Raw genomic sequence first — 24785 nt, 5'->3', positions numbered from 1 at the left:
ATCTCAAAAGTTTCAACTGATGGAAAAAGGTAATACTAATAATTATATCTAATACTAATAATTATATCTCTAATATTCTATAAACTTCTGGTCGTACTTTTCCTTTAGCTAATTGAAGGAGATAGAAAGAGTGGTGGGTGGTGCAGAAAGAAAGAATGCAATGCCGTGCCATAAGTATTGGTGTGTCCTTGTCCAACACATAAAGTCCTTAACACAAGAGTGCAAAAAAACCTCTAACTCTATTTCTATGTATGTGCTTTACCATGTGTTGCTGTTCTGATCTTCTTCTTTCTTTCTTTTAGCCACAGACAAACACTCAAATCAGTTAACTCATCTTCAAATAATTGTTAAATAATGTTGGGACCTCAATCTCAGAAAACAACAGCATAGGATAGCAGCTTTATATATTAACACATACAAATACAATGCAAGCTAAGCAACCACATGATATTATATTATATTATATTATATTATATATGATACAAATGGATACTACTTTAATTTACAATTGAATTATTTGAAGCTAAGGTACTAATAACTATAGTATCAGCCTTTGGTTCTGATAATGGTGATGGTGCCTCTTCTTCCAAGAGTGTGGATTCTGGTAAGGGCCACCACAGCTTTCCCTGAAAGGCCTGGGCTACCTTGAACCGCAGACACGCATGGCCGACATGCATAGTCTCCAACTGGGTGCCTCACTGGCCTTGTTGGCGCCATTAGTATCCTCTCGTTTATCTCATTCAGTGTCACATCTCCTTCTCTTCCTCCTGGCTTCACCATTGCAAATGGATACACCACTCTTCTTCTACTACTTCTTGACTTCTTCATCTCCTCCTCCTCCTCCTTCTTCTTCTTGTTTCTCATCACCACTTCTTCATCATTCTTGGTAACAAGTTCTAGTTTGGAAGATGAGGATGAATTAGGAGATTCTTCTTCAGAGCCTGATAATATGGTAGTATTAGTAGTAGTTGTTGTTGTTGTCTCTTCTTCTACAAGAATCTTTGCTTCCTCTCTCATTATTCTGCTCCAAAATGTGCTTATTATGTCCTCATCTAATTAACAATCAGAAAAAAAGTATATAATTATATTAGTATTATTAGTGCTCTTTTATTTGTGTTGTTTGCAATAATATAATAAACATTGTAGCTTAGCATGCAGTACCTGAAAGTTCAAAAATGCTTTCTATATTCTGGTTCATGCAGTATGTGGGGTTCAAGTTCCACAAGCTCTGAGGAACAAGAAGAATAATAATATATAAGAAGACATCATATAATTATTGAAACTGATGATAATTAAGATGAAAATAAAATATAATATACCTTTTCAAGATCACTACTACTAGTGTTGGAATATTGTTGATCATGATGATTGTCAGCATTTGGCAGCAAGCGCCTACGTTTGGAACGATCCCCGAATTCAAGCAAAGCATCTTGAAGATACCCTGTTGAGAAATGATCATCAGCAGAAGAATCCTGAGTAGCAGTTGAGAATGATGGTTCACTACTACTCCCATATTCATACATTGCTGGCATCACTGCATGTTCAACAATAATCATTGCAATTACACACCAAGGAATATAAATAATAATGATAATAAAGAAAGAAAGAAAGAAAGAAAAGTACTTAAAGAGAATTTGTCCGCGTTGATAACTCCAAGGTTAAGGTTGTGATAATCCAAACTACTACTACCAAGGAGAAGGGAAGAATAATGAAGATCATTCATGGTTTTGTAGTGTGTGTGAGTGTATGTAGTCACAACAAAATGATGGGAAATAATGGGTGTATTTATGTACAAGTTTGTGGAAGAAAATGTGGGAAAAAAGGGGTTATGTTATGGGGGAGAATTGAAGAGAAACACTATGCAAGTATGTGTATGTGTGAGTCAGTCAACGCAGGCTAACAAGGAAAAAGTGGATATATGTTTCTTGGGATTCTCAAAATGTGTCCACTTTAGGATTTTGGTTTGAAATAATTTCATTTTTTATTTTATGTGTGGGGGACTAAATAATTGCAAAGGCTATCATATTGTGTGTTGCATTGCTTGCTTCTCTGCTCTTAAATTAAAAGACATGCCCCCAAACCCATAGGGACATAATTCAAATTTCAGCTTTTTCTTTTTGTGTTTTTCTTCCTGGACCCTCTGCCTCTCACCTATGGTTACCAGCCGTTCCTCTTTTTTCAACTTTTTTCTTTTCTTCCTTTATTTTTCTTTTTCTTTTAAAACATTTAAATATCTTATTTAAGATAAAAATTTAAATGTGAAATTGATAATTAAGATCCGTTAAATAATAATTTAGTCAAATCTATTAAATTATATAAAGATTTTCGACAAAAAATATTCAGTTTGGTCTCTGAAGTTATATTCAAGTCTCAATTTAGTCTTTAAAATTTTAATTGTTTCAGTTTAGTCCCTAAACTTTAAATTTTAATCACGTTAGTCTCTGCAGTAATTTCTGTTACATAGTCAATCGAAAAATTCCGAAACTAAATTGAAATAATTAAAATTTTAAAAACTACATTAAAACTCGAGTGTAATTTCAGAAATCAAAGTGAATATTTTTTCATTCTCGACTATTAACTTTGGATAAAATTATCTCCGAGTTTAAATATACAAAATCTAATTATAGCATCTGGATCATTAAATAATACACACAATATTTTTATAATTTAATTGAATTACGAATATCTTAACATATACAAATCATATACTTTGACTATAAAAGATTGTGAGTTGGAATTTGAATGTCTAGCATTCTTTTATTTTTCATTTTTTGCCCTTTTCTTACACAATCTTTCGTCTATTGTGGGGGTCGTATCAGTCATATCTTCTGCCACCACTTGGAAAATAGTCTTGGTGGGTGATACATATAACAAAATGGGGACCCACCAGGATGGCATGCTGGAGAGGGGCCCATGTATAAAAAAAAAAGGGAGTAGAAGAAGAAGGAGGAAGAAATCATGGGTTTGGTGTTGTGGACCAACTTTTTGATCCTAGGGTTTGAATGGCCTCAATTATATGTCGAATTTTGGTTGTCATAGACATTGTAGTTTGTGTGGATATTGATTGTTCTACACAAAATATCAAACGGCAACCAAAGTCTCTATCTCTGTGTGTCAAATTTGATTGAATTCCGGTCACAATTTTGGGATAATATATTACCTAACGTATCATCAATTATATTTGTTTCTACACCTTCATGTATAAATAAGCAAGCTACAGCAAACCACTTTAAGAGTAGTCTAAAAATGAGATATTTTGATAATATATATAAGATTTTATATTTAATATTTAGTATTGTCAATGTGCCAAAAGCAAGCTACAATATTTTTCAAAAAAAAAAAGGAAAAAATAAATTTAAAGAATTATTATATAATAATTTAGTTAAATTTATTAAATTATTTAACAATTTTTATCTATCAATTTTCTATGTATAAAGTTAATTGTACTTGAATTTTTAATGTCCGAGACGGTGCGAAAGATAAAAGAAATTTGAATCCATTTGCACAAAAAAGTTCATTTTCCATTTAAATTCCCAGCAACAAATTTTCTGAGTACTATAACAACTTGAGTATCAGATGAATTGGGGGAAACAATTATGATGCCAAAAAAATTAAATTTAATACTTAGGCTGAGGCATGAATGGGAATTGGAGATTTAGATGATACTAGAATCCAAGGAGTTGAATCAAAACTTAAGGATTGCACGGACTATTTAATTGCTTACCATTCAAAGGGGTTAAAAAAAGGGGACAAAACAATGATTTCTATTTTTTTCTTTCGGGTGTGGACAAAACAATGATTTCTTTCTACCAATTTGTTTCCCCTTTTTTTTTTTTTTTAAATAAACCATTNNATGTAACCAAGAAACGGGAAAAACCAAGACTAACTAGCATATAACTAATTTGGATTGGTCAAGTGATCAGTTAACTCGTCCATTTAAACAAGTGCGACAGATTAATTTTTAGTCTGTCGAACTAAAAAATACTGTGGTTAATAAAAAAAAAAAATAGCATATACTGAACCCTCAAAAGATAAATTGGATTCTATCTAGAGCTTTGACGAGAACGCCATGAAATCAACTTTTGAAAACCTTATTTTTAAAAATTAACACATTCAAACAACAAATGCATAAACCTTATATATAATTTATAGATAATTTTCTTATTTTCTAAGGAAATCGTGGCCTATTACGGATAGAGATAGCAGGTTAAGTGACCTAACTGAGATGTGATTTCAAAATTAAATAATTTATATTTGATTAATGTCTCTCCAACTAATATTATATTTAATCTTACATGCTTTATGTATTATTTGACAAAAATTAGTCAAATTTTCGTCAATAAGATTCAGATACAAGAAATTCAATTAGTACCAAAAAATGAAAAAAAAAATCTCATATGCTTTACATTAACATAGAACGGCTATATTGAGATTAATTCAAGCCAACAATCAATCTGCATGTGAGACCATAGGAGTTGGTAGATTTCCTTGTTGGTAGGCATTAATAATGAGAATAATGTGATTCCCTACTTTTAGATTAAAAAAAAAAAAAGAGGTGATTTCTCTTGCATGAATTATATTTTGGGTTTGATCTGGCTTCATTTTTCCCATGGAAAAGACTTTAAATATCAAAAAAGCATATTTAAAAAAGAGAGGTGCTAGTAGTATGTTTCTGGCAAATTTAAAGCAGATTTAAAATAAAGCAACAAGCTACAGCTTCAGACACACGATTACAATCTTAAAAACAGCCCAAAGAACTGTCATTGGTTCCTGAGTTGTGAGCATTAATCTCCGTTTGTAGAGTGTAATTTGAGCAAAAATCTAGCATAGGTAGATTGTAGAAGTCCCTCAATCCACATGCAACAATGCCTACAATGACATAATCTAGTGAATAACCCCATACTCAAATAAGACAATGTCAAATGTATAATTGGATGGAAGAAACTAATGGAATATATCAAATTCAAATAGGAATGTTGAATGTGAGAAGACTAATAATAGTAATAAAGAATTAATAGAATGCTTCAACTGGGCAACAAGCAATATTTTTCAAATTTCCAAGTATAATGACACAAGAAAAGGGTTGGTAGGCGTGATGAATAAGTTACCTTCCAAAAGGGGGTTTGATAAAAAGTAGACATTTTATTTCAAAAATAAAAAAGGGAAAGGAAATGAAAACTTTCAATTTGAACTGAATACTTACTAGTGACTAAACTCTCACTAAGGCAACTCTTAAACAAAAGGGTTTCAAATTTTTCATAAGTCATGAAATCCAATTCTAGATTTGTTAATGGTTATTAAGCTTTACATTCTCATATATAAGTTACAACATCTTTCACTAGAGACACAACTTGAGTGAGACTAAAGAGTTATAAATTGGCAGTAATTTATTAAGACATACTTTATCAAACCAGAAAGAATTGTATATCAGTCTAAATTGTTGCTAGCAAAAAAAATTGTGGAGGAAAAAGGGTTCAGTCTCAATACTCGTTTTGCCAGAAAGAACAGGCTGAGTCTTGGTTTCATATATGAAGACTGAGATAACCAATGCGACAAAAGGTCCATAGAGAAGGCTTTTAGGACTCGAAGAATTTATAAGCAAGATAATACATACTTGGAAAATGCGAGGCACTGAGATTAATGAACACATCACAAAAGGGGAATTTAAAATAAATAAATTATGGAATGTAGGATACTTACAACAGTAGGAACCTGGTGACTCAGTCCTCCATGGGAGCTTCATCTTGCTCATCATCACTTTTCAATTTGCCACAGACATTACATTCCATGACATTAGATGGACTATCAACTTGTGGGGGTAGAGGAGCCAAAGTTCCCCCGCAATTTGGTCTATCACACATGTACCTTAAAAAGAAATATGCGTGTGGGAAATCATTATTATTGTCTGTATCTGACGCTGCCATGTTTTCATATTGGTCCTCCTCATCCATAACCTCTTCTCCATCCTCTGCATTATCTTCTTCGATAGTGTCATCATTATCTGACCAATTTGATTCGACATTACACCGATCACAATTACAGGTGAAGCCATAGTCTTCCATCAATCTCTTCTGCCTGCTAGCATAGTTTTCATTGACAGGGAAATAGCTCAAACAGATCTCCCTGCCTTGGGGAACATCATGAATCATCCTAACAATAATGTCAGTATTATTACTGCCATCTGGTGGATTACTATCCACATAATCAAATCTGCAGGCATTGGGAAGGCAATCGTGGTTAAAAAAGGAGGCATAGGGGTATATACCATAAGCTCTAACAGACCTCTGGCCATCATTAACAGAAACAGGCTGCATTAAGCCAAAGGCATTGTGCTTGTCCTTGGCCAGAAGCGCAGAGGTGAGTTCCAAAGAAAATACATTCTGAAGACCAATGGGAGCAATTGAGCAGAGGGATGAAATAAGAGGGTGTAGGAATTGAGCTGCAGAAATTGTAGCGTCATCAGGAGAACCATGAAGAGAAAGCAAGATTTGAAAGTCTGAGGGGGAGATATTGGCAAGATTGTATGCAGCAACGAGAAATTGAGCCTGGACTTGAAGCTCAAGGGGATGTCCAAGAAGAGGAGAGTTGGCTTGGAAGTGAGACAATGCTTGACATACCCAAGAAGAATGAGATGAATTCAATGCCTTTGAGAGACAATTAGAGCTGCAAAAACGATAATGTCTACATGAAGGGCACAAAACTGCAGAAGATGAAGAATCGCCCTGTAAAGAGGATGGTAAGGTTCTAAAGCAGTGATCACAGAAGGAGGAGGCTAGGGTAGAGGAGGACGAAGATAAAGACTGCGGGATCAATGGCAAAGCAGAATAGAGCAGGATAGGAGAATCTCTAAGGACAATTTGGCCGGCTTTAAGAGGTTGTGATGCAACCATTCCCCTCCCTCTTCCTTGTATCTCCTCCACCTTCAAAAGGGAACTTGGAGCAGCCACAGACATTTGCAAGTAATTTTGATTTCTGATTTCCAAATTAGATTAGGTAAGCTACGGGAGGCTACACCGTTTTTATTCCACGTTCTTTGTATGTTCCGAGAAGTCAAAGTATCTGCAAGGCGAGAAATAAAGGTAGCAAGGATTTCATCGTGAGTTATCCTACATATGAAATCACTATGCCAGTTCATATTTAGACGAGAAAATACCCCCTCCACCCCTCTCTCCTCTTCCTCTTGTTCTCCTTTCCCAAATGAAGTGCAAAGAAGTCCACACAACACAATTTGAACCAGGAAACTAAAATTCCAGAAATCGTAGTTAAATGTTTTAATTTACTCAAATATTCTTCTATTGATGATACCCTTGCAAGTAAAATAAATAAATAAAATTAACTGGTTTAGGATTCAGGTATACTGTTGTTCAAGAGTAACGTAAACATCATAAGAATCTAGCAGTTCATTTTTAACTGAGAGTGACCCAGAAAGAAACTAATGTTGAGCTTAGGGCTTAGCACAAGCATATCCAGAGAACATGTAAAAGACAAAGCAAGTCTCCTTTTTTCATTCTTTTAAAAAAATTTTACCCTGATGGTCCAGTTCAGCTCAGGAGATGATAGCATCCATAGACGAGGTTACTTTTCTGCCACAAAGAGAACAGAATGATTTCCTACACGAGTCACTCTGTATATACCCTAAGCTCAAGCATATAAAGTGATTTCTCCATCAACATAATTAAGACAATGTCCTTCTTTCTTCCTAAGCATGGCACTGGTAATATTGCGAAAAAGAAAGTGGAGATGAATGTGAAATGTGAATACGTGCTTACATTTCTGTCACCCAAATCATCAAACACTTGGCATGCGGTATTAAACATTGGACTCACCTTGCACAACAAGAACAAGTTGCAGTTGCCAACCGCCCTTCCCTGCAATCGCGCATTTCCCGGCAGGGTTTTGCTACATTCCTTCATTACTACTGCTATAAAGGCCCAGTAAATATATGGGCCAGACGCTTTCCATTTGGGCCCATAAACCCTAGTAACAACAAAATTTGGGCCTAAACAAAATGATAAGCCCAAGATCCGATAGCAAGGAAACAAACATAACCACCACCGCCATCAGTGCCAGTGGCAAAAGGAAAAAGCAACCAGAAGCATAAGCAGAACCCTAAGTCCTAACCCTAACAGAGGAAGAGGTAGCAGAAGCGAAAAACAGTTACAGAAACTCACAACACAAGATGAGGCCGATTTTGATGAAGGGCCACGAGAGGCCATTGACTTTCCTAAAATATAATAGGGACGGCGACCTCCTCTTCTCTTGCGCCAAGGACCACAATCCCACCGTCTGGTTCGCCGATAACGGAGAGAGATTGGGAACCTACCGTGGTCACAACGGCGCCGTCTGGTGCTGCGACGTTTCACGTGACTCCACGCGTCTTATTACAGGCAGCGCTGACCAGACCGCCAAGCTCTGGAATGTTCAGACCGGCCAGCAGCTCTTTACATTCAACTTCGATTCCCCGGCCAGGTCCGTTGACTTCTCCGTCGGTGACAAGCTCGCCGTCATCACCACCGACCCCTTCATGGAGCTCACATCCGCTCTTCATGTCAAGCGCATTGCCAGGGACATCTCCGATCGTGAGTTTCTGTGCTCTTTGTTTTGCCTAATTAGGGGTTTTGGAAGGTTTGGTCTAATTAGTTTTGGTGATGTCTTGTGATCTGAATTTTTTTTTTCTTTTAAATTTTTGTTTCCAGAGACTGCGGAGTCTTTGCTTGTTCTTAAGGGGCCTCAGGGAAGGATCAACAGAGCTCTATGGGGACCGTTGAATAAGACCATTATTAGCGGCGGAGAAGATGCCATTATTCGCATTTGGGATTCTGAGGTAAAGTAAATTAGCCAACTGATTATGGTGCTTCTTGTGATTGGTTTATGCATGGATCTTTAATTTGTTGTTATGGATTTTGTTGTATTGTGCTTGATTTAGAGTACTTTAGGGTTTTGTCTAGAAGAGGAGAAATTGGTTATTGATTATGTTTTTGAACCCAAATTGTTTTCTGAACTTTTTAGACTGGAAAACTGCTCAAAGAGTCGGATAAGGAATCCGGACATAAGAAGACGATAACATCACTTGTCAGATCTGTTGATGGTTCACATTTTCTCACTGGCTCCCTCGACAAGTCTGCCAAGGTATTCAACATTTTAAATCTTTGTTGTTATTTTCTATCCTCGTTAATACTGATTGCTGTTTTTTAATCTGCACTAGATATTATTTTTTTATCACCTAACATCATTTACCCGTGTGTTTAGCTCTGGGATACAAGAACGTTGACACTTATCAAAACTTATGTGACTGAACGCCCAGTGAATGCAGTTGCAATGTCACCTCTTCTTGATCATGTATGTATTCTATCTCCCATTCCAATTGATTTTGCTTGGGAGCTACTTATATGGTCTTCTAAATATTTTTCCTCTGTATCTTAAAGGTGGTAATTGGAGGTGGTCAGGATGCATCAGCTGTTACAACTACTGATCATAGAGCTGGGAAATTTGAAGCCAAATTCTTTGATAAGGTATATTTAGTTCTCTCTCTTATTGTCTGTTTCAGTTCCATAATGACCTGAGCTGCATGATTATCCAATTATCCTGCTTATTATTTGTATGATGTATTCCTTTTCTGTTTACCTAGATTCTTCAAGAAGAAATTGGTGGTGTTAAAGGGCATTTTGGACCAATTAATGCATTAGCCTTTAACCCTGATGGGAAAAGGTATGACCGCTGTTCTTCCTTCCCCTCCCCTTCCCGTTTCAAATTTTCATGTTGCAACATGGATTCATGGAATGCTAGTATTCTTTCATTATTGGAACTTTACCACAACTTAGTTATGCTAGTTAGCACTTCCAATGTTGAAAACTATGGCCATGATTATATTACCCTTACCATTTTAATGGTTAATTGTTGAAAATGATTCGTGATATATAGAATGTAATATGATTACTTAATACATGTACCCAACCGTGGGAATTGGTTTAGATATCTATAGTGCGTATATGCGAAATATCATCATTCGTATAATGGTGATAGTGTTGAAGTCTAGCATTACGCTATTTAAATATTGTTGGCATTTCTAATCTTATTCTAATGCCATATATATATGATGACTTGATAAATGATATATAATATGTAAGCCTCAACATTTGGTAGCATATATTAAAATTTACTGTTGGCTTGGATTATATACCTCTATTGCATTGTAATGGGTTAGTTTGTAAGTGCAACATTCTTAGATATTATGACCGTTTTATCCAAGTGAAGTTCCTTCAAATGCATGTAGCAATTGTTCAGGTGAACAACTCAAACTTGATTTCATATAATATGTAGCATTGGATTTGTAAGAATGGATGTAGGTAGTCTGTTGCTTATTTTTTTAAAAAAAATATTCATACATTTCAAGTTACTCCCTCAAAATAAGTGTATTTTTGAAAAATTAACACATTTAGACAATTATATATGAATTTTTCAATGCACCTACAAAGTAACTTGTTTTGATAATGGGGGAGTAGTTAATATTTTTGTTTCATCAGTGTTTAGTAAATTGTTTTAACTTGCTATCCTTCATGTATAGTGTGATACATGGTTCCGGATTACTTTTGAATTGTTTCTTTCATTTATTTTAATGGGCATCTGATATATCGTGTGTTTTGTAGTTTTTCAAGCGGAGGTGAAGACGGTTATGTACGGTTGCATCACTTTGACCCAGATTATTTCAATATCAAAATATAGGCTTCACAAGAGTAATTTTTTATATTGGCTGCGGATAGTAGAATTTAGCCTTCAATTGCTTTCATAGCAATTAAAATGGCAATGTGGTTTCGAAAGCCCATCCATTGTAATGAAGATATACTTTAAATTTTGATCCATGTTTTGATTATTAAACTAAAATTAAGAGTTATGAAAAATCTTGTGCAAGTTTTTCAGTGTCATCATATGCTTGGCGTAAGTGATTTTGATCAAAGTTCTTGTTTCGGTTAATCACCAAATTATTAGATGTCCCTATGTGGAATTCAGCCAAAATCCGGTTTTAGTATTATTATTTTTTAAAATAGTGTTTCGACGGGCCTTTTATTATTTAATGCCCTTATAACACAGTTCAAGTCTCAGAATGATATACTTAATCTAGTAACCCAGCCATCAATGCATACACTACCTTTGAACCAAATATAATAAAGTTAAGCACACAAGGATCCTAGTAATATGAGACTTGAAATATGAGTATAATGGTATTGTAACTTTATTTCATAAAGACGAGGACATTCTTGGGGACATGTCGAAAGTTCAATACCGCAAGTGCGGACCTTGTATACTATCAAGCCAGTGTAAAGAAAGAAAAGAAAGAATGAATGGAGGTTACTCTGCATTTCAGTGTGTATCGAAATATAGACTGCAGTGAGCCGAATGTAACATAAATTTATGAATTAAACGTATTGATGATAAACTAAAAGCAATCCAGGAAAATGTTTAGGGAACTGGGTATGGGATGACTACATGAAACCTAAGTTAGATTCAACCTGATAACAACAAATTGTTGTCAAATTTTCAAGTTAACTCGTAAACTCGTATGAGTTTAGATATGGAATCGAGTTGACTCGGGCATAGACTCTATCTTGAGAAGGCTAGACTCGGTCAAACTCAGACAAACTCGTGAGTCTAAGACCGAGTTAGTGAGTGTGTTTTCTTTGACCCTTCTTTTCTTTTGTATCCTCTATTTTTTTATGTCTTTTGTCATTTCTTTCCGCCATTGCTTCTTGATTTAGTTTTTTTTTTTTTGCTTTTTAAATTTTATTGCTTCTAATTTTAGCCTATTGCTTATGGTTTATGTTAGATGGCCAAATGGTTCATCCCTTCATGTCTGATTAGTAATTAATTATTTTGATTATAGTTAATTTAATTATTTGATATTGTTCAATGTTCAATTAAAAATTTAGTATTACAGATTTAGAATTTTTAATTTTGTGTGTTCTATATTGTATTTGTATAGGAATAATTATAGAGGATTTGAATGTGTATTTTAAAGTATTTGTTATAATGTATGCTATTATTTTAATTTAGGTTTAATTATTCTGTTGGTCCCTATAGTTTCATGAAATTTTTAATTAGGTCCTTATACTTTTTTTCCTTTTAATTGGATTCCTGCACCAAATTTTTTTTTCAATTGAGTTCCTATACTTTTTTTTCCTTTTATTTGAGTCATTGCACCAATTTTTTTTAGTTAGGTCCCTATACAATTAAGCCAATTACTACTAAGAGGGACCTAATTGAAAAAAAAAATTGATGCAGGGACCCAATTAAAAAGAAAAAAAGTATAGGAACCTAATTGAAAATTTCGCGAAACTATAGGGACTAACAGAGTAATTAAACCTTTAATTTATTATGTGTTTTAAGATTGATATTATTAATTTTGAAGGACTAGAATTGAGTAAATATACATTATGTATTATATGTATATAAACTTCATAACAGGTAAACTCGTACGAGTCTACGAGTTAACTCGCGAGTCAAGTCTAGATCAGCTCCACGAGTTTACTTAGACTCGCGATTTTGACAACCTAGACAATAACAACAAATTCAGCAGTGGGGATACAAGATCCTCTCATTCCGTTTCATTCTCTTGTAGTGAGTACAGTGGTTCACTTCTTACTAGTTCTTGGATTAGTGACCAAAATCTCAAACAGCTCTTCTAAGACTAGGATCAGAACATCTCTTTAGAATTCTACCAGACAGAAATTAATTAAGCCTTTGAGAAAGGTTCCTGCAATATGTCTTCTGTTTGTACATTCTAGCATAGACAATGTAAACCAACATATTTAAGAAACTAAGTGCAGCTAGAAGCCAGAAAAAGTAATCAAGATGGCCCTCATTCAAATTATCTGGTAGCCATCCATGACTTCCATCCTTTCTTGTGAGTCTAGCAACAATTGTGACAACAAAAGAACTCAGGTAATTTCCCAGTGAATTCGTCAGAAGCGCCAATGCGCTGCAGAAACTTCGCATCCTATCTGGCGCTTCCTCATAGAAGAACTCATGCTGTCCTATAAAGTTGAACACCTCTGCAGCACCTAGCAAAAAATACTGAGGTATTTGCCACAGTATGCTAAGTGGAATAGAAACATCTTCATCTACCAATCCATGTTCTCTTGCTATTTGTAATCTCTTGCTCTCTAATATAGCTGCAGCTGACATGCAAGTCATGGAGAGAAACAGGCCAATTCCCATTCTCTGCAACACTGTGAAGCCTCTTGCATTGCCAGTGAAGTGTCTTGCAACTTTAACAATCACTCTATCATAGATGAGAACCCAAATGATGACACCAACTATATTAAAAGTTGAAAGAGATGCCGCGGGAATTGTGAAAGAACCAATAGTCCTGTCCATCATTTTCCCTTGTTCAATGAACAGCGAGGACATTTGAGCATAGACAGAACTGAAGATGATTCCTGTTGCCCAGATTGGAATCATGCGGATTAGAATCTTCAGCTCTTCCACCTGTGTCACAGTGCAAAGCCTCCAAGGTTTAGTTACTTCCTCACTCCCTTTTTCTATATCTGATTTCACTGCAGCTTTGTCAAGGCACCTGAAGACAAAAGCAAAGCTTAGCACTGTAGGATGTAACACAATTTCGAAGAGGCATAAGTAGTACTATCAATGATTATTCAGATGAACACAAGAACAGTTCAATTCAGTGTTAAATAAAGGATATTTGAAGCTTTGACATGCCTCAATCCATTGGTATGCTCGAGTTTAAGACTTCCTTCAACAGATGAATTCTCTGCCACAGTTTCATAGAGGAGAGAGGTATCTTGAGGTACCTCCAATTTCCTCTTATGTAAAGAAGCAACAACCACTTGGCAGATTCTTGTAATAGGACTTCCCCCTGGCCTAAGAAACCGGTAGGTACGTGTACCGAGAAAGAACACTATCATTCCAATGCCAATAAACGACGCTGCAATTCCATATCCAAGTCCCCATCCTATATTTTCTTCGTTCCATACCAATATGGTGGTTGCTATGAGTGCACCAATGTTGCTAGTGAAGTAGTTCCAATTGAAGAATAATGCTTTACTTGCTCTTTCCTTATGATCTGTATCATCAAACTGGTCTGCTCCAAAGGGCCATATACATGGCTTGATCCCACCAGTCCCTACTGCAATCAAATAGATTCCAAGGAAGAATACAGCACTTTGAGCTGAAAAGATTGCTGAAAGGGTCAATGTGCAGATTCCCTGTAAAAAAAACCTCAATAATCAACTAACTAAAGAAAAAAAATAATATAATGACACATATAGGCAATGATATTAGGCCATGATAATAAGGCTTAGTTGAGTTTACAAAGAGATAAATTCCATAGAACACAAGAATTGTCCAATATCTTCCCCAGTATGCATCAGCAAGGAAGGATCCAAGCAGAGGTGTAAGGTAGCATGTTCCCTGAAAGGTGGTAACATTTCTTGCTGCAGAAACAGGCCCTTCATGAAGTCTGGTTGTTAGATAGGTGACAAGATTACTGGCAATTCCATAATAGGCCAACCGTTCGCAGAAGAAAGTACCTGCATAAATTATAGAACCATATACAAAGATAAATGTGGTTGGTACATGGAAAAATAAGTATAAAAAAGCACCATGTATGTAAAACATTGAGAGCAACACAAGTTTTCATAAATGATCACCTAGAACAAAGGGGCATGCTTTCCATGTCCCGCCTTCGCTCTTGATGGCAACCTCTCCCTTGATGTTCACTGTCCCATCTCCAGTGTGAATAGAGTCTTCATTCTGCAAATTAACTTTAATTAATGAACATGGAAGTGAAATGGAGAGCAAGCATGGCTCCTGTAGCTTCTACATATTTCAAATATCATATGTGCACGTACCATGTTTGATATGATGAATGCTATATGTGGAAGTTTTTTCACGTTAATATGTTTTCTGAACCTTACTCACTACTTGATGCAATATGAATTATGATATGCAAATGACATAGGGCAAGATATATATATATATATATAATGGTTGGTAACTAAGTAGGCATGAACCTGCAAAAGGCCATCTTCCAAAAGTGTTATGGATTCCTCCAAATGTTCCATTTCTTGTTCTCTAATGGCTAAACAGTAAACACACCAGAGCCAAACATATATGACTCCAGTGCGGAGAATCTAGTTATTCTAGCTACCTATTTTTGTCGTTGACTTATATTAGTTGATCCGTAATTCGTTTAATGATATATCATAGACACGTACCTCGACCAACGAATCATTTATAGGTTTTTTTTTAGTGACTTAAATAAGAGACTTAAATAAGCAAAAAAAAAAAAAACAAGAAAACAAAGGTCAAGAACTGCTTAAGCAAAGAGCCAGTTTCGCATATTCTCAAACTCCTCTCAAAAAGAGGGAAGTTCTACTTGATAAAATTGTAACCTCATTGCCATCTTGATGAATCATTTATAGCTTTTGATCCACCATAAATATAAATTCCACAGTTTCTGAACATAGAGCTAAATTCTTCATAGTTTAGGACCAACCATAAAATGTATATTTTTCTTACAAGGCTTACCCATTCTTCAAGTAATCGGTGACTAATAATCAAAACCAGCCGTTGATGAATTTAAAGACATCATCATCGTTTCTTATCCAATGGCCACATGGATGGTGGATACATTTTTCGTGTCGTATGAAAGCTCCTCATTGTCACTATCATCATTTTACTTTACTTTTGTAACCTACAATCCTACAAAGAATGGTAGGCAAACTGTTAGGTCCACCATTCTCATAACTCACGGGTTGAGTGCAGCTTTTAAATTAATTGACGTTAGGAGAATCTATAATTTGAGGGTATAGCACGCTTATCAACAGTCTCTATGTCCCTTGGCATACGAGTAACGACCTTAACCTATCATAATTGTGAAAACAACTATGCATGATTAAATAACTATCCTGTAAAATTTAAACCGTTACCAGTGGTCCACATAGTTTTAGCACTATGTAACAGATATTAACTAAAAGATGTTCTGTCCCTTAAACTTTAATGATAAAGAATAATATATTAGATGATTTAGGCTGTGTTTATGAGCTCGTTCTCACATAAAGAATAATCACCAAAAGAAAAAAAAATGAAATGTCATAACATGCTTCCACCCTAGATAGATATGCCTGAAGGCCTTAAAAAATAGCAATAGCCTTCTTCTTCTTGTACTTTTTGGCAGTGACAATGTACACCAACAAATTTAAGAAACTAAGTCCAGCTAAAAGCCAGAAAAAGTAATCAAGATGACCTTCGTTCAAGTTATCCGGTATCCATCCCGGTTTTCCGCCTTGTGTCGTAAAGTGAATTACCACGGTAAGAATGAAAGAGCTCAAGTAGTTCCCCAGTGCAAAACTCACAAGTGGCAGTGCTGTGCATAAAGACCGCATAGCATCCGGAGATTGATCGTAGAAGAACTCAACCTGTCCGGCAAACATGAATACCTCGGATGCACCTAATAAGAAGTATTGAGGTATTTGCCAGAGCACACTAATGGGTACAGCAACATGTTTGTCAATAAGGTCGAGCTCTCTCGCACGCTGCAGACGCATGATCTCCACCACAGCTGCGGCCGACATGCATGCAACCGAAATAAGAAGGCCAATTCCCATTCTATAAAACACAGAAATTCCCCTCTCCGTGCCGTTAATTTTCTTGGCAAGTGGAACAAGTATCTTGTCATAGATGGGGACCCACACAACAACACTTATCACATCAAAACATGAGAGGGAAGCCGGAGGCATCTTGAAGGAACCGATAGTTGTGTTCATCATCGTTCCTTGTTCCACAAACAAGGTTGCCATCTGGGCATAGACAGCAGCAAAAATGATTCCTGAAGCCCAAATTGGGAACATGCGGAGCAAGATCTTCAGTTCCTCAACTTGTGTCACAGTGCAGAGTCTCCATGGATCAGGAAAATAATCAATTTTGCTCTCAGCATCAGACACTATAGCTGCTTTATCGAGGCACCTACATTGTATTCAAAACAAAAATCAATTGGAGTTATAGAAGGTGCTGAGCAGGAAAACCTGTTCTGAAGTTAATTGGCCTGTGAAAAATAAAAAGGGTAAAAAGGAAGAATTCTAAAGCAGCTTGGAACACTTGAGCCATTATCAATTGCATATTCTTGATCAGAAGTTACTCAAAAAGAATGTCACAATCTTCAAATTTTAGCATACAATTTTCTGATGCAATAAAAATTTTAAAAGGAAAAGAAAAATGTTAACATACAAAACTGTCAACCGACAAGATTAAAAAAACAAGGTAAACGAAAAGCAAGAAAGAAAATGAAACCTTCCATTAGCCTACATGGGGTAGGTTAGGTATGACATTGTTCAAGTTTTTATATCTGCCATACATTGAGGATAGTTGTGATAGCAAAGCAGTTCTAGCAATGAAGGAAGCAGTAAGTAAATAAAAAACTTAAGTCCTTGATTTATTTAGTCTCTGAATTTATTATGTGCATAGCAAACTAATGATTCCTTTATATTTTCTTTTAGGAGATTAATTGGTAACCCCTGATGTTGCATTGTAAGTGTCTACTTGGACATTTAATTCCTCAGGACAGGTAACTGCACCTGCCTAGCCATGTGCCCCTCAGCCATGAAGCTTTTTAGATAGGACACTTGAACCCCCATTCATTTCTCAACTGCAAACAAGGGACAGATCACAGAAGCCATCAGGGAGGTAGCATACAGCAAAAGAAAGATAGGAAGGTAGCAAACCCTTACCTGAAAAACCTATCATTACGGCTGATATTGCACAAATAATCAACATATAGAGCCTGGTAAAAGGTACACTGTCTGGAATGATTTAGCAAAAGGATCAACTAAGGAATCTGCAGTACATAAAGGACAAATAGAATTTGGGAAGGACTAATTAGAAGAAAATGCTTGGTCTGTCTATTTTATTTTTCTTCAGCATATACATTTATTTTTCTACAATGTTTAGATTGCAGTATCAATTATGGGCTTAACATTTTGTAGTACTACATCAAAAACAATATTTTGCTAGGGTTAAAATTCCAATTTGATGCTGAATTTGTATCACAATTCCCAAGTTGATGCCTATCTGCAGGATGCAGCAAATCTTCACAGCAAAAGTATCGGTGATAACAATACTACATGAGCTATACACAACAACTTTCAAGAAAGATGGTTCAGATAGTCCAAAAAAACCAAATATTAATATAGACTAACGGTCTTAGCTCCTTAACACATGCCGCTAATTCTCATCCGAGTTAATGGTGAAGTGAAAGATTATCACGTAACATTCTGATATCCGTTCATTTTTTCTTCTTGTACTACTCTAACATTTAAATGAGAAATTAATCCTTACCTTCTTTCACTCCAAATTCCTCCTTCTAATCATGCATCTAGGGGACAAAACAGTGAAAAGGAAAATTTTGCATAATCAGCTTAAGGGGCATAGCGTTTGAAAATTCCTACCTAAAGAACATGGCAGAAGTACAGGGGCAGGGGTGTGCATGAGAAATATAACCTGCATATAGCTTGAGTTGACAGTACACAGACACTTAACATGCCACATCAGGGTTACACTATTTATTTCGGTTAATGAGAGATAACAAAAGACTTAACTTGTTATGGGTTTAAAGATTTTACGTAATATTCAGTGAGTAAATTGCAACTCCAGGATATTTTTCACAAAAAATGTTGCCTATGAAGAAGTAACAGCTGGAGAAAAGTCAAAACTAGCCCCAATGCTGTGACAATGAAAAAAGCTATTAACTCCGACAGGAGAACTCAAAGATATATAAAAATCACCTCATGTCATCACTATGCTCCAGTTTGCGGCTCCCTTCGATAGCAGATTTCTTGTCTGCTGTCTCATACAGGAGACTGCTATCCTCGGGGACAGCCAACTCCTGCTTTCGGGCAGATGCTACCAAAACCTGGCAAATTCTTTTAATGGGGCTCCCCCCTGGTTTTAGAAACCTATAGATTGGTGTGCCTAAAAAGAAGCTTACAATCGATACTCCCATAAATAAAGCGGGAATGCCAAAACCAAGAGCCCATCCTGCATTGTCTTGAATCCACACAATGAAGGTGCTTGACGCAAGAGCACCTAGGTAAATAGAAAAGTAATACCAGTTGAAAAAGGATGCTTTAGTAATTCTTTCCTTAGGATCAGTATCATCAAACTGATCTGCCCCAAAAGATGACACACATGTTTTTACACCTCCAGTTCCAAGGGCAACCACATAGAGACCAAAGTAGAACACAAAATATTGTGCAGGAGTAGCTGGAGGACAATGAGAACCCAAGCATTCAGGAGGCTTCAAAGCAGGAACTGATGCAGAAAGAGTCAATATACACAGCCCCTGCATGAAACAACCATTCACATATTACAAATATGAAAAGACAATTAACAGCAACATGCAAAGCCGTAGTAAAAAGACATAATAACAAAGAACTGATTTATAACAATATGATATAAGAACTGATTTTTTCCTAATAATAAAACTTATAACTTTTTCCAGTGTGAAACATTTGAGAGTATATTCTGTGCTCAATGTGGAATTCCCCTATTCTAAAGTGGGATTAAAGCGATGTTCTTCCATGGTGAGAAACCTAGATTTGAAGTAAAAGCAGTTTAAAAGAATGAAAAAGTTTAGATCACAATGCACCTAAAACTGATATTCTGATCCTTGTTTTTGAAGTTTCTTTGAGGGCATAATATTTGTCTTTCTTCCACATCTTTCACCTTTTCCTAACCATGTACAGTGACATAGGAGAATTCGCACTCAATGCAAAGAGCCGAAAAAGAGCACCTAGAAATCACCTAATATCATCCTATACACATTACAAATTTACTTGTGCAAAATACTGTGCAGTGCACATGCCTTGACTGCACTTACAATTCTTATGCAAGGATATATTTTTCATAGATAAAATCCATTTATGAAAACTTGAATTATTCAACACACTGAAAATTACTATCTTCTATTCACCAATTTTGCTCCAGATCCCTGTTAAACAATCATCATGCTTTCTACTAGCAACGAAGATGATAACATGTATTTTTGTATAATTTATAGCATGTCGAAATCAGAATATAGCGAGAATAACATGCCAACAATACTAATCTTCCATCAAAGCCACGGAAGTACTACTAGTACTAGAGAAGAAGAAACTTATCATAAGAATGAACTCGTTTAATAATGTCTGTGAAGAGAAGAAAGTTTCAAAATGGATATATGACTAGAAGAAGAAAGCTGTTTCATCCTATTACCAAGAAATAAATAGTGGAAAAAACACCAATTGTCCAATATCTTCCCCAATATGTATCTGCTAGAACAGCTCCAATCAGAGTTGTAAGATAACAAGTGCCTTGCCAGATGGTAACATTTTTTGCAGCAGAGGCATTTCCTTGATGTAGTTTGTTGGTAAGATAGGTAACAAGATTTGTTAAAATACCAAAGAAAGCCAAACGTTCACAGCACTCATTTCCTGTGATTTATATTAGATAAAAATGTTATAAACAAAATAGATGATAGATTATTTGTTACATAAGGGTAATGTAAAAGCTTACCAAGGATAAATGCACATGCTCTCCACCCGCCAGTATTCTCCTTAGGAACAGGGTTGCCTTCATAGTCAACTGTGCCATCTCCTGTATATTGCCTCTCCAATGGATCCTTCGGAATAAAATAAACAATCATGTCACATATTAAAAAAAATCCAATTTTGGAAAAATAGAAAAAGACAATCAAACGGGAGCAATAACAATCAGAACCAATTTACATGTTTTCCTGTAATAATAATTGAAAGATTTTTTTTTCCTCCCTAAACTATCTACTATTTGAAATCCACTGGACCCCAAAAATCTTTATTCTATCTTGAGGTGAGTCCACACACTAAGGATAATTTTGTTTTGCCGTGAATAACCACAAGTAATATTCAGAAACCAGAAAGAGGGCATATGCAGGGGTAAAAACCAGATTAGGTAAATTGTGAGCAAACAAGTTTTCAAAAGAGACTCCCTTAATCAGCCATCAAATCACAAATATTTAGGATTCTCCTCCCCCACAGCAAGTTTCAATTTCCTTGTTTTTTACCCTCCTTTTCAATCCATAATTACTTCTTATCATGATTAGGGTTACCATAGTTGTGTTTGTTGTTATCAGAAAAACAAAAAAGCCAAAGTAGCAACTAACATCATAGACAAGGCAAAAAGATATGAAGTTTGAGAGAGAGACAGAGAGAGGAACCTGAAGAAGAGGTCCTTCTTCGATTAGTGCTGCATCATCAAAAGAACCCATACTCCCAGAGGAACCCGTTTCCTCAAAGGAACCCATGTCAACGGTTTGTTGTTTCAGAACAGAACCCTCTGTTTTGTTTTCGTCACAGAAAATTGGAGAATGAAAGGGATGATGAAATATTGAAATGAGTACAAGAATGTGTAATATTTATAAGAATAAAATATTCCTTTCCAATAATAATAATAATAATAATATATTGATAAAAACGAACGAATACAAAGTACCAACCAAAAATGAAAAAAATAAAAGGTGTAATTATATCTGATAATAGTGATAATTGAGAAAAGTATATAAAAAATGAAATGGTGTCACGTGGTTAAATGTGAATGAGACGCCGACCTTTCTTTGATAAAGAAGCAAGTAGCAACAGTAAAGCGCAAAATCTCAGGGTGTGACTAACAAACTAAGAAAATTTATAGCTTATGCCTCTTCATTAAAGGATAGGAGTATTATACAATCATTCAATTTTATCACTATTATATCAAATTCATTCTTCTTTTTTTTTTTTTTTTCAATTACTAAAGTAATAATTCTGAAAAATAATAATTTATTCACGTTATATTAAAATTCTGAGCATCCGATTGTTGCACGCATGTCCCTTGCAACCACAAAATGAGGCTCCGATTTCACTCGAAAACTGACCGTCTGATTTCAGTTTCACTAATCTGACCCTCTGATGTCTTTGTAGTTGACCTCCATAGTTGGATAAACACACCAACCTCTAATTTATTCTATATTATCATCTCCATTATTTATTAACTAACAGACAGGATTCGCAAATGTACTAAATTTATATATTTTAAATAAAGATAGGGATTAACTTGTAAAGTTGTAATTCTAAACGGAATGAAAATAAATTATTGTTGAACAAAAAAATTTTAAGGTGAAAAAGGCAATCTTTCTCTGAAAAAGATTGTATAGCCTCAACACGAGATATGATTTCAGCGTGAACACATGGTTACATGGGACCTTAAGAGATCAACAACGCCATACACATGGTTAGGTGTGTTCTGTTCCTAATTTGTATTAACATGTATTGATTGTATTCACGATTATTAACCCCTTTCACATCACCGATTATGTTTGATTATTCCCATTTATTCTCAGCGTTATATTTTAATTGAAAAACAAAAATACTAAGTAAACAACTAGCTCTGATAATATGCATTATGCATGGCTAGTTGGTGGCACATGAAACATCATGTTGGTCTCATTTATGACCATGTCCCACGTAAAAAGCTGTCACAAACATTTCTCTTTACCCACAAGTGTGTTATGTTAGGTAACATCTACATCTACTCTTGTGCTTGTAGGGTTGTAGTTCAATCTCCTTGGCTTCTCGCTATGAACACACATTAGCCATAGCCAAACACTGCAAATGCCAGATTGAAGAAACACTAAAAAGGTTGAACCACCTTCACTATATTACACAGCTTTAACATGCAGAGGAAGTTGAAATCAACTGAATACAATTTCACCTAAGCATTGTAGTAACTAGTAAGCAATGTTTGCCCTACTAGGTATACAAATTTCCAGCTATTAGTGGAAGAACTAAGAAGTGTACATAAAAAACAACCACAGCAGTGACAGAAACAAACATCAGAAGATGCTCCAACTCCAGATGAAATGTCTGGGAAATCTTTAAGTAGCCTTCTTCTGCTTGTACCTTTTGGCCGCAACTATGTACACTAACATGTTTAACAAGCTAAGTCCAGCTAAGAGCCAGAAGAAGTTATCAAGATGACCTTCATTCAAGTTATTTGGAATCCAACCGGGCTTTCCGCCTTGCGTAGTTAAGTAAGTGACTACAGTAAGAATGAAGGAGCTCAAATAATTTCCTAATGAAGTAGTCAAGAGTGAGAGTGCGCTGCATAAACTGCGCATGGCATCCGGAGATTGATCATAGAAGAACTCTAGCTGCCCTACAAAGGTGAATACCTCAGCTGCACCCAACAAGAAATACTGAGGGATTTGCCAGAATATACTGAGGGGTACAGCAACAGGTTTATCAACAAGGTCAAGCTCTTTTGCAAGCTGCAGACGCACAATCTCCACCACGGCTGCTGCTGACATGCACAGGATTGAAATGAAAAGGCCAATTCCCATTCTTTGCAACTCTGTAAAGCCCCTTTCCTTGCCTGTAAATTTCCTTGCAATGGGAACGATTACCCTGTCATAGACTGGGACCCAGAAAATGACGCTAATGACGTCAAAAGTTGAGAGGGAAGCTGGAGGAATGCTGAAGGAGCCAATAGTGGTGTCCATCATTGTTCCTTGTTCCACAAACAATGTTGACATCTGGGCATAAACGGCTGCAAAAATGATTCCAGTAGCCCAAACTGGGAACATGCGGATCAAGATTTTCAGTTCTTCCACCTGTGTCACAGTGCAAAGTCTCCATGGATTAGAATAGTTGCCAGTTTTGCTCTCAGCCTCAGACACTACAGCAGCTCTATCAAGGCACCTTCATTTAAACAAGAGAATGGCATTTTAGCGGGCAGAACGGTAGGCATATGGTCAAGAGAGGTAAATGAATTAAGTTGAAGAGTTTCATTTAAGTGTTGACTTAATTTGACAAAGCTGAAACGCAAAATAGAAAAACCCTAATCAATGTAAGATGAACATCCCAGTAATTCACTACAGATGCCTTAAGTAGATCATAGTCAATGGCTTCTCATACAGCTCAGTCAGAACAACATCACTGGATTCCACTTAGCCAAGCCAGATAGATAACCCATTAATATAAAGTAATTTAAATGATAGGTTTTGATCCACATAATATGCTAACTGGACTCTAATTTTACCATATTTACCTATGTAAACAATTAAACAGAATCCTCACATAAATTCATACAGAAAATAACGAAAAATTAGATAATCCACAATTTTACATTTACAGCAACCACAGTTCATATTCCATCAAGAGAGTCATGGCTAACCATCTGATGAAAGCAGATAGCAATTTGCAATCTGTCATGCACTCCAGACACCATGTATAGCCGTATAACATTATTTATCATATCCTGTCAGGCCTTATCTGCTGTGCCATCTTAAGGTACTTGCCAGTGAGAACCTCTCGTTACAACTTCTATTTCTATATTGATCAGTCCTAATGTTTCAAACTACCATTAACAATTTTATTTTGGCAAAAAGACAAACTATATTTAGCAAGAACTTTAGAAAGTTACCATGTGCAATAATACATTGTTTTTCCTATTTTTCTGTGTTATGTTTATAGCACCAGAACAGAACTACCAAGTCAAATCAGTCAATTACCTCAGTTCATCGCTATGCCCCAGCTTCCGACTTCCTTCAATTGCAGAGGTCTTCTCAGGTGTCTCATACAGCAGACTACTATCCTCGGGGACAGCCAAATTCCTTTTCTGGAATGATGCTACCACAACCTGGCACATTCTTGTAATAGGGCTTCCCCCTGGCTTTTGAAACCTGTAGAGGGGTGTGCCGATAAAGAAGCTTCCAATAGCTAAACCCA

The 24785-nt window shown here is 35.9% G+C and overlaps 6 protein-coding genes across 10 annotated transcripts in view; 1 reads left to right on the top strand and 5 right to left on the bottom strand.

The window, feature by feature from the left end:
• Positions 1–371: 371 nt before the first annotated feature.
• On the bottom strand, positions 372–1861 carry LOC107482063 (uncharacterized). The gene is made up of 4 exons (XM_016102444.3): positions 1624–1861; positions 1320–1534; positions 1162–1228; positions 372–1052 (listed from the first exon to the last, which is right to left on the bottom strand). The coding sequence occupies exons 1-4, from the start codon at positions 1721–1723 to the stop codon at positions 547–549; spliced, it is 888 nt and encodes a 295-aa protein (XP_015957930.1). The 5' UTR covers positions 1724–1861; the 3' UTR covers positions 372–546.
• A 2765-nt stretch (positions 1862–4626) lies between these two features.
• On the bottom strand, positions 4627–7944 carry LOC107482064 (histone-lysine N-methyltransferase ASHR2). 4 transcript variants are annotated; one of them, XM_016102446.3, is made up of 4 exons: positions 7827–7903; positions 7528–7583; positions 5701–7059; positions 4627–4869 (listed from the first exon to the last, which is right to left on the bottom strand). In XM_016102446.3, exon 3 carries the CDS (start codon positions 6951–6953, stop codon positions 5721–5723), a length of 1233 nt encoding a protein of 410 aa, XP_015957932.1. In that variant the 5' UTR covers positions 6954–7059; positions 7528–7583; positions 7827–7903; the 3' UTR covers positions 4627–4869; positions 5701–5720. The 4 variants fall into 4 exon arrangements, with proteins under 4 accessions (XP_015957932.1, XP_015957931.1, XP_015957933.1 ...); XM_016102445.3 differs by having other exon boundaries at positions 7528–7711; positions 7827–7875; XM_016102447.3 differs by lacking the exon at positions 7528–7583 and having other exon boundaries at positions 7827–7944.
• A 125-nt stretch (positions 7945–8069) lies between these two features.
• LOC107482065 (eukaryotic translation initiation factor 3 subunit I) lies at positions 8070–10908 on the top strand. The gene is made up of 7 exons (XM_016102448.3): positions 8070–8579; positions 8697–8824; positions 9010–9129; positions 9250–9339; positions 9426–9512; positions 9629–9708; positions 10647–10908. The coding sequence occupies exons 1-7, from the start codon at positions 8180–8182 to the stop codon at positions 10720–10722; spliced, it is 981 nt and encodes a 326-aa protein (XP_015957934.1). The 5' UTR covers positions 8070–8179; the 3' UTR covers positions 10723–10908.
• A 1663-nt stretch (positions 10909–12571) lies between these two features.
• LOC107481955 (protein NRT1/ PTR FAMILY 8.3) lies at positions 12572–15191 on the bottom strand. Of its 2 annotated transcripts, none has more exons than XM_021139462.2 (5): positions 15027–15191; positions 14664–14766; positions 14326–14543; positions 13714–14219; positions 12572–13570 (listed from the first exon to the last, which is right to left on the bottom strand). In XM_021139462.2, the coding sequence occupies exons 1-5, from the start codon at positions 15075–15077 to the stop codon at positions 12724–12726; spliced, it is 1725 nt and encodes a 574-aa protein (XP_020995121.1). In that variant the 5' UTR covers positions 15078–15191; the 3' UTR covers positions 12572–12723. The 2 variants fall into 2 exon arrangements, with proteins under 2 accessions (XP_020995121.1, XP_020995122.1); XM_021139463.2 differs by lacking the exon at positions 15027–15191 and adding an exon at positions 14865–14926.
• An 819-nt stretch (positions 15192–16010) lies between these two features.
• On the bottom strand, positions 16011–21422 carry LOC107482066 (protein NRT1/ PTR FAMILY 8.3). Its single transcript, XM_016102449.3, has 5 exons — positions 21242–21422; positions 20563–20668; positions 20263–20480; positions 18795–19351; positions 16011–16980 (listed from the first exon to the last, which is right to left on the bottom strand). The coding sequence occupies exons 1-5, from the start codon at positions 21326–21328 to the stop codon at positions 16149–16151; spliced, it is 1800 nt and encodes a 599-aa protein (XP_015957935.1). The 5' UTR covers positions 21329–21422; the 3' UTR covers positions 16011–16148.
• Positions 21423–22685: 1263 nt separating this feature from the next.
• LOC107482067 (protein NRT1/ PTR FAMILY 8.3) overlaps positions 22686–24785 on the bottom strand; it is a gene marked incomplete in the record, with an annotated part of 4338 nt that continues 2238 nt past the window's right edge. Inside the window, 2 exon segments of the mRNA XM_021139464.2 lie at positions 22686–23756; positions 24569–24785. Of these exon segments, the coding sequence (XP_020995123.1) occupies positions 22934–23756; positions 24569–24785 (1040 nt within the window).

The sequence above is a fragment of the Arachis duranensis genome, chromosome 3 (genome assembly GCF_000817695.3).
Source record: "Arachis duranensis cultivar V14167 chromosome 3, aradu.V14167.gnm2.J7QH, whole genome shotgun sequence".
Lineage (NCBI taxonomy): Eukaryota > Viridiplantae > Streptophyta > Magnoliopsida > Fabales > Fabaceae > Arachis > Arachis duranensis.
Note: the sequence above shows the minus strand (reverse complement) of the source record. Positions and strands in the feature narration are given on the sequence as shown.

Bases quoted from the DNA above. Each gene is read 5' to 3' on its own strand.
- LOC107482064 (XM_016102447.3), bottom strand. From the start codon at position 6,953: ATGTCTGTGGCTGCTCCAAGTTCCCTTTTGAAGGTGGAGGAGATACAA.
- LOC107482066 (XM_016102449.3), bottom strand. From the start codon at position 21,328: ATGGGTTCCTTTGAGGAAACGGGTTCCTCTGGGAGTATGGGTTCTTTT. The intron at 20,669-21,241 runs GTTCCTCTCTCT...TTTATTCCGAAG, and splicing joins AAGAAGGACCTCTTCTTCAG to GATCCATTGGAGAGGCAATA. The intron at 16,981-18,794 runs GTGATTTTTATA...AATACAATGTAG, and splicing joins GAGCATAGTGATGACATGAG to GTGCCTCGATAAAGCAGCTA.
- LOC107481955 (XM_021139462.2), bottom strand. From the start codon at position 15,077: ATGGAACATTTGGAGGAATCCATAACACTTTTGGAAGATGGCCTTTTG. The intron at 14,544-14,663 runs GTGATCATTTAT...TAATTTATGCAG, and splicing joins AGCATGCCCCTTTGTTCTAG to GTACTTTCTTCTGCGAACGG. The intron at 14,220-14,325 runs GTAAACTCAACT...TTTTTTTTACAG, and splicing joins TCTATGGAATTTATCTCTTT to GGAATCTGCACATTGACCCT.
- LOC107482063 (XM_016102444.3), bottom strand. From the start codon at position 1,723: ATGAATGATCTTCATTATTCTTCCCTTCTCCTTGGTAGTAGTAGTTTG. The intron at 1,229-1,319 runs GTATATTATATT...CTTGTTCCTCAG, and splicing joins GTAGTAGTGATCTTGAAAAG to AGCTTGTGGAACTTGAACCC. The intron at 1,053-1,161 runs GTACTGCATGCT...ATTGTTAATTAG, and splicing joins AAGCATTTTTGAACTTTCAG to ATGAGGACATAATAAGCACA.
- LOC107482065 (XM_016102448.3), top strand. From the start codon at position 8,180: ATGAGGCCGATTTTGATGAAGGGCCACGAGAGGCCATTGACTTTCCTA. The intron at 8,580-8,696 runs GTGAGTTTCTGT...TTTTGTTTCCAG, and splicing joins TGCCAGGGACATCTCCGATC to AGACTGCGGAGTCTTTGCTT. The intron at 9,709-10,646 runs GTATGACCGCTG...TGTGTTTTGTAG, and splicing joins TTTAACCCTGATGGGAAAAG to TTTTTCAAGCGGAGGTGAAG.